This window comes from Acanthopagrus latus, chromosome 6 (assembly GCF_904848185.1).
Source record: "Acanthopagrus latus isolate v.2019 chromosome 6, fAcaLat1.1, whole genome shotgun sequence".
Lineage (NCBI taxonomy): Eukaryota > Metazoa > Chordata > Actinopteri > Spariformes > Sparidae > Acanthopagrus > Acanthopagrus latus.
The window spans coordinates 22,585,168-22,591,789 of NC_051044.1; the positions used below are offsets into that span (position 1 = coordinate 22,585,168).

At 42.0% G+C, this 6,622-nt stretch overlaps 2 protein-coding genes across 7 annotated transcripts in view; both read right to left on the reverse strand.

The window, feature by feature from the left end:
- Window positions 1-2,173, reverse strand: part of cita (citron rho-interacting serine/threonine kinase a) — a 40,920-nt gene extending 38,747 nt beyond the window's left edge. For 3 of the 5 annotated variants that reach the window (XM_037101504.1, XM_037101502.1, XM_037101501.1), the window contains exons 1-4: window positions 2,029-2,173; window positions 1,644-1,766; window positions 1,361-1,502; window positions 749-924 (exon numbers count right to left, since the gene is read on the reverse strand). In XM_037101504.1, coding sequence (XP_036957399.1) covers window positions 749-924; window positions 1,361-1,502; window positions 1,644-1,745 — 420 coding nt within the window. In that variant the 5' untranslated portion in view covers window positions 1,746-1,766; window positions 2,029-2,173. Of the gene's footprint in view, window positions 1-748; window positions 925-1,360; window positions 1,503-1,643; window positions 1,767-2,028 lie in introns of those variants that run through there. The other 2 variants (XM_037101503.1, XM_037101506.1) reach the window with 1 other exon arrangement.
- An 841-nt stretch (window positions 2,174-3,014) lies between these two features.
- Window positions 3,015-6,553, reverse strand: LOC119021090 (beta-crystallin B3-like). 2 transcript variants are annotated; one of them, XM_037101080.1, is made up of 7 exons: window positions 6,421-6,553; window positions 5,986-6,322; window positions 5,548-5,629; window positions 5,318-5,433; window positions 5,069-5,201; window positions 4,100-4,242; window positions 3,015-3,986 (listed from the first exon to the last, which is right to left on the reverse strand). In XM_037101080.1, the coding sequence occupies exons 2-7, from the start codon at window positions 6,273-6,275 to the stop codon at window positions 3,656-3,658; spliced, it is 1,095 nt and encodes a 364-aa protein (XP_036956975.1). In that variant the 5' UTR covers window positions 6,276-6,322; window positions 6,421-6,553; the 3' UTR covers window positions 3,015-3,655. The 2 variants fall into 2 exon arrangements, with proteins under 2 accessions (XP_036956975.1, XP_036956974.1); XM_037101079.1 differs by having other exon boundaries at window positions 6,409-6,553.
- Window positions 6,554-6,622: the final 69 nt, after the last annotated feature.

Genomic DNA, 6,622 nt, shown 5'->3' on the forward strand with positions numbered 1-6,622 from the left:
CACCCTCCAGTGGGCCTTTTACAGACTGCAACTTTGGGACACCATGATGGCTGATATACCAAAAAATGAATGCAAAAATTAAAATCACTACACTTGCATAACACTTTTATGTGTCCTACAACTGAAGTTGTGCACATGCTCTTCTTCTTGACTACTTTCTAATCATTATTCATGTTTATATGGTGATAAACAGCACAGTTTTGTAGTCAGTATTTGACAGTGTCAATATTATATACATATTTTTTAAATCCTTCGTTCATTTGAATGTCCATGTCATGGTTATATGAAACGTGTCTAAAGTCAATTCTGAACCTTTACAATTCCCAAATCATAACTCCTGCAGCAACTGAGCCTGGCTTCAGCTTTTGATAGTGGTTGAAAGAAATGCTCAGAAAAAATAGGCCACCGCAGACATTTTGATTTGTCACAGCAGGGAAAGCACAGGTGTTACTAACAACATTAACAATGGCTTCATGTCCAAGCAAGCCATGACAATGTGACAGTGAGCCAGCATGCAGAGTACCAGGACCATGAAACTGAAGCCACTAAATTGAATTTAGCAGCCCTTTAATCTATTACTTTCCCCTGAGTTTTTCCTACTGTCACATATAACAATGTCATCCATATAGAGGACCTAGGATGTGGAAAAGCTGCAACAAAACAAACAAAAAAAAATGCCAGTGACCTTTCTAAAAGGTATTTTCTTTATTCTACTGCTAAAGTATAGTCAGCTCAATATGAACCTTACATTTTCTTGAGTGCGTAACACTGTCTTCTTCATGACTTTCAGGGCACAGACATCCCCAGTGGCCTTCTCCCTGACCACTTGGACTTCGGCGAAGTGACCACGACCCACCACTGCACGCACTTCAAAATCATTAAGACAAGGCTGCAGGTCCTGCAGCTCGGAGACCACTTCAGAAACTGTTTCAGAAGACACACACAAGAAACACATAGAGGTTTACACCTATAAACTCTACGGAATGAGGTGAAACAACTACATATACAGTTACATGCTGGTACAGTTCTTAAATAAGTTCTCCAAAAATCTGGCTGGTCTTGATATCAACATGCCAATAATGGTTCTCTGGCCTGTATTTGCTGACTGTGGAATCAGATTTAAGTGATCATTTTTTGGGATGATTTGATATTATGATGTGAAAATGGTGAACTAGAAACAGAATAAGAGCATCATGGTATGCAAAACAGCAACTGTAAATGGAGGTATACAAAATAATCAGATGTGCCTTAAAGTAGAGCTAAATACTGAAAAAAGTCAAGCAATGTCGTGGAGAAAAAATTGGAATGGCCACAAATATCAAACAAAGACATTTTACACATGTGCAAATTATATGCTTACACTTCTTGACAAAGTTTGCCACATGATGTATCTTCATAAGTTCTGGGGCGGTGCACTCTTGGTACAGAAGCAGCAGCGCCTCCAGAAACTCTTCCCGACCTACAGTGCATCCTCCCTGCTGCCCACACAGGCTGACTCGGCCCTGAGGACAATACATAAACACAGGAAGAGGAAGTCAGCTACTGACAGTTGATGTTGCTGATTTCGAACTGTCCAAAGTATTTGAGGCGATACACATATACTGTTGGCAGAATTGGGACACCTAAAGGACACATTGCTTTACCTGAAACACCTGATTGAGTCGTGAGCTGCGGCAGGTGATGGGCTCCGCAGACGATGGCAGCGTTTTCAGGCTTCCCTGACTCACATATTTGAACTTCAACATGGCTTCTTGACAGCAGATAACCTGTGCAAATTAAACAAAGTAGGTCGAGGTTTACTTAAATATAATACGTTAGTTTGTTAATGACATTCAGTAGTATGCGGTTCAGGCAAGACCACGGAAATAATCTGTCAACAGATGTCAACAAAGCGTCCCGTTAGCATGCTAAGTTAACGTTGGCTAGCTTTGTCTAACATCGCTAACAGACAAAACGTTAATGCGACACGCAAGAGTATCGTTCGGATATATTTACAGAGACAAAACAATATGGTATAACATTACTCACCAGATTGCCATGCAGGTAACTAGACTTTTAATACATAGAGAAACATTGACGTGCTAGAGAGCACACTATTTTCCTCTCGGCCAACGTTGTTTCCGGTCAACTTTCAAATTTTGCGCGTTCTCTGCCCACCTCTCGAGCCTGCTGAATGAGGGCGGGGTCTGATTGGTTGGCTGGTATTTTCTGGGCGGGTCCAGCTATTGTTTTAACCCAATGACTGCTGTTGAATTGCTTGCTGTTGAATGGAGGTGGCGTTTGATTGGAACACTGGAGTTTTATGGGCGGGCGCAGCTGTTGTTTTAAACCAATGACTGATTTGTCACCCAGCGCTGTCCCTGTTGCCTACCTCAAGAATGAAAGACCCTCTCACAGAAGAAAGGTATTTTTGATGTTTGACATCATACGCTGTGATGACCCAATAAGTATCATACAGTAATATTTAAAAAATACTAATAATATTGCACACATAGCTGCTAATAATTTTAAATACCTTCTCTGACCAATTTTATATTGTAGTTGAAAAAAGGGGAGAAGTATTGTAATTTCTAATTTTCAGTAGTCTTTGTAGCGTTTTTTGGGAGATCAGGGGAGGTAGTCTGTTTTACTTCAGCCTCCCCTTACAAGATTTACCATCTATTAAAGAGATCAAGTAGTTACATCCAAAGGTTTATTTTGCATGTGCCCACAGCTGAGTATGGTTCATGAAGGTGTGTTTTGAACGCAGAAGATCAATTCCATCTGTGTCGGAGCTTTATTTTTCCACATCAGCATCAAACAGGCAGCTGATGTCTGTTTTGAAAAACATAATTTGAGCAGATCTTATTAGTAAGTACTGATTGAATATCTCTGGGGGCTTTTTTCACTCTCTTCTAAAATGTTTTGAACCAATCTATGGAAGTTGTTGATTCAACTTAATATGTCAAGTGTGTTGACCTTGTGCATTCAGCCCAATTATTCAGACAAGGTTCAGTTAACACAATTTTAAAGCAGTAGGGGAACTTTGATTAAACTGAACCAGCTCAAAAAAAATGTACAGCATAGATCTTTCAGAAAAAGGATTATGAACAAACTAAAGTGTCCCATAACTGATGATGCCATGTTGGAACTGCCGTCAGTCAACACTGTAATGCAAATCCACTTTAAGATGAATTTATCAAAACATTTGCGGCCAAGATCTAACATAGGACCTCCCTTTTCAGATGACACTAAATAGCAAATTCAGAGCCCTTCCCAGTCCTACAATTTTTGTACTGTTCCTAAACTGACCATTATGCCTAGAAAGGAGTGCCCCTTTAACCATAATTACCGCAATCTTTTTGATGCTGTATCTCAGTCTAAACTATCACCATTACTCCTTATTAGCCTCATAAACCACCTTGCAAACTTAAGAATACTCTCAACAACGCATATCCCTAATATTTCCTTATGCACATGCAATAATTTACACATAACCAAAATCAGGACCAAAACCTTTATTTCCAACAGATTTACATGTTTCATTGTTGTCAGTTTTCCGAACTTGCTTAGTCAGATATTCTAGGCTAACAGGGGGCATAGTGGAGCGATCAGGGACTGGCAAGCTGCCTTCAGCTTGCCCCTGTTGGTGTAGGACGTGCTGGAGGTGTTGGGTTTAAGCCTGGGGTTGAGTTTGAGATTTGGGGTTAGGAGCAGGATTAGGGTTGGGAGTAGGGTTTGGATTGGGATTTGGATTAGGATTGGGAGTGGGAGTGGGATTGGGAGGTGTGGGGGCAGGGGCTGGGGCAGGGGCTGGGGCAGGGGCTGGGGCAGGGGCAGGGGCTGGAACAATATAGCACCCTCTCTTGTGCCACTGCATGTCCCGCACACGTCGGACGGACTGGATCTGAGGTGCAGTGGCTCCCCAGTCGTTCCAGTGCTTGAATTCTCCCTGCTCAAACACATACTGGCGCCCTCTGTAGCCTGGATACATATATCCCACCCACCTTCAGAGGGGAGAGAAAAAGTAGTGTACATACTTTCTGGGACTTAATAATGACACAGTAAGAATAAGAATTCTTCTTTAAAAAACAAAATCACTGGGGAGGTTGCAGCTTACGTTCCATTGATAACCTTAGCACTGGCCACACGGTCTTGGAAACCATAAGCCCACAGACTGGGGACATCATCGTCGACAATCTCCATCTTTCTACCTTCATAGCCTGCGTTCTCAAACAGGTGGAGTTTATGATCGGCGCTGTCCTGCAGGGACAAACAACAGATCTGAGCATGACAGTAACTTACCCCTGCTAATGTTAACAGTAGTTAAGTAAAAAGTAGTAAAAAGTACATTTACTCAAGTACTGTTATTCAGTTAAAACTGAACTGTACTTGTAGCTAACTTAAGAATTTCCAATTTATGTTACTTTATACTACACTGCATTAAAGGACTAATATTATACTTTTCACTGCAACATTCGTCTGACAGCTTGAGTTACTTTTCAGATTCCTGTCCAGTGAAAACCGTCGTTCTCCAAATGTATTGATTTTGAATGTGATGAACTAAAGGACCAAGTATTTCTTTATGGATTGGGAAAATTTTCCTACTTATAGATTTATAAACTGCGAGAAAAAAAAACCTCTTGGATTGGGTCAAATAACGCATCGTCACAAGGAAAACCTGAAAGATACCCGCTGCTCACATGACGGTGACGCCACACACACACACACACACACACACACACACAGTACAATCTTACAAAATGCTATTTGCACTTTGGTGGATCAAACTACCCAACAGTATATAAAGAACTTAAAATGCTCAACTATAAACATCCACAGCAGTAAAACGCAACATAAACAATGTGTGAATAATAATGATTTAGTGATATAAAGTATAATATCATAGTATTCAGTCTACATTATAAGTACTCTAAGTACATTTTGCTGATAATACTTGCATACAAGTTTTAAATGCAGGACTTTCTCTGGTAGTGGAGTATTTTCACAGTGTGGTTTAAATACTTCTACTTGAGTTCTGGACCTAAGTATTTCTTCCATCACTGAATGTTGCACCGGTTATACTGACCACTTTCAGAGGCCTGAATGAGCAGAGGCTGTAGAAACTCTGGCAGTTGGTCCAGGTGCTCCACCGAGGATACTCCCCTTTCTCCAACACAAACTGCTCTCCTGCATAGCCTGGACGCTCAAACCCCACCCATCTGAGGGCACACAGAGAAAAGGCATCACACACAAACGAAAACAAGGTCAAACAACTTGAAGAAACGATGCAGAGCAGTTAAAAAAAACAAAAACAAAAAACAAAGGGATTACTCACGGGCCAGACTCCACAATGACTGAGCCGATTCTCTGTGTCTTCTCAAACGCATCTTTACATTCACCAGACAACTCCACCTTCTTTCCCCGGAAGTTCTCGTACTCAAAAACTGCCAACTGCAAGACAGGTGGAGAGCTGGATGACGTTTGGTCTCCGCCATTGCAAAGAATCACAGTTCATTCCATTTCTGACTTATTTCAACACACTCATACGCTTCTTCAGTTGGGTACCTTATATGTGGCTCCAGCCCCTCCTTGGCCCTTCTCTGCAGGCAGTTGGTCTGGGTTTCCCTGCTGCTCTGTCATTTTCTCTCTACAAAGCACAGCAGTTACTTTGTTCAGTGGCATTATTGACAACACCCGAGAGATTTTTAACTATCTGAAAGAAACATTTTAAATTGGCTCACTGGTAGGATAAAAATGTCTTCTTTTCTACTGCTTGGTTATAATCTTTGTTCACAAATCTAATATATCAGCAAAACATCTGCAGACTTTTACTTGTTTGTCACTCAAATCCTGTCAATTCTATATGTAAGAATAACGCAGGAATAATGCACAAAATGCCACTTAAGAAGCGAGCACTTGGATGCAGATAGAAGAGGGGACAGGGAGAGAGTACAAGAGGAAGGCCCGTCAGAGAGAGGGACGATCTTCATCTTTTGTTTTTACCTGGATGGCTTGTGCTTCACTGCACCACGTACAAGCCACGCTCTCCGTCTTTTCTCTTTCTTTTCTCTCTCCCCTGTCTGTCTCAGTATGAGGGTGTGTGTGGGTGTGGAGGCCTGGCGAGCGGTCGGTTGAGGCCAGTGGGGGTATTTATGGTTTATTTCTGGCCACAGCAGCAAAAAGCCTGTTGATGCAGCAAGTCTGTCGCACCCATTGTGTCCATCACACTGCTTCTCAATAGGCTTGCCCCTCTGTCCCTGGCACACTGGCAAACGCTGCCCAGCTCTGCCCATGCTGCCATCCTGACCATGATCCTATAGTGGGCACACGCACTGACTGCCTGCCAAGAGAATGAACAGAGATCAGTCTCACTCAGCAGTATTGGCCCCACCCAGCTATCTTGCTCTCCAGCTTCCTGTCCTCTACCTGTTTCTTTACCTTTCTCCTCTTCCAGCATCCAAACAGCTGCAGCCAAACGTGGTTGCTTATAAAGCGTGAACGAGACGATGTTATTAATATTCCAAGTTGTGTCTTAAACTTCACCTTATATGCTCATAATTACATGCACCAGTTGTGTTCTAGTGCTGCCCACTTTTTGCATTATGGGGTTCAGGTTTACCATTAGGAAAACACACACAAT

Excerpts from the sequence above, each read along its gene's own strand:
- LOC119021090 (XM_037101080.1), bottom strand. The coding sequence starts at position 6,275 with ATGGGCAGAGCTGGGCAGCGTTTGCCAGTGTGCCAGGGACAGAGGGGC. Across the intron at positions 5,202-5,317 it reads GTCATTGTGGAGTCTGGCCC|ATGGGTGGGGTTTGAGCGTC; the intron begins GTGAGTAATCCC and ends GTGTGCCCTCAG. Across the intron at positions 3,987-4,099 it reads GCTAAGGTTATCAATGGAAC|GTGGGTGGGATATATGTATC; the intron begins GTAAGCTGCAAC and ends TCCCCTCTGAAG.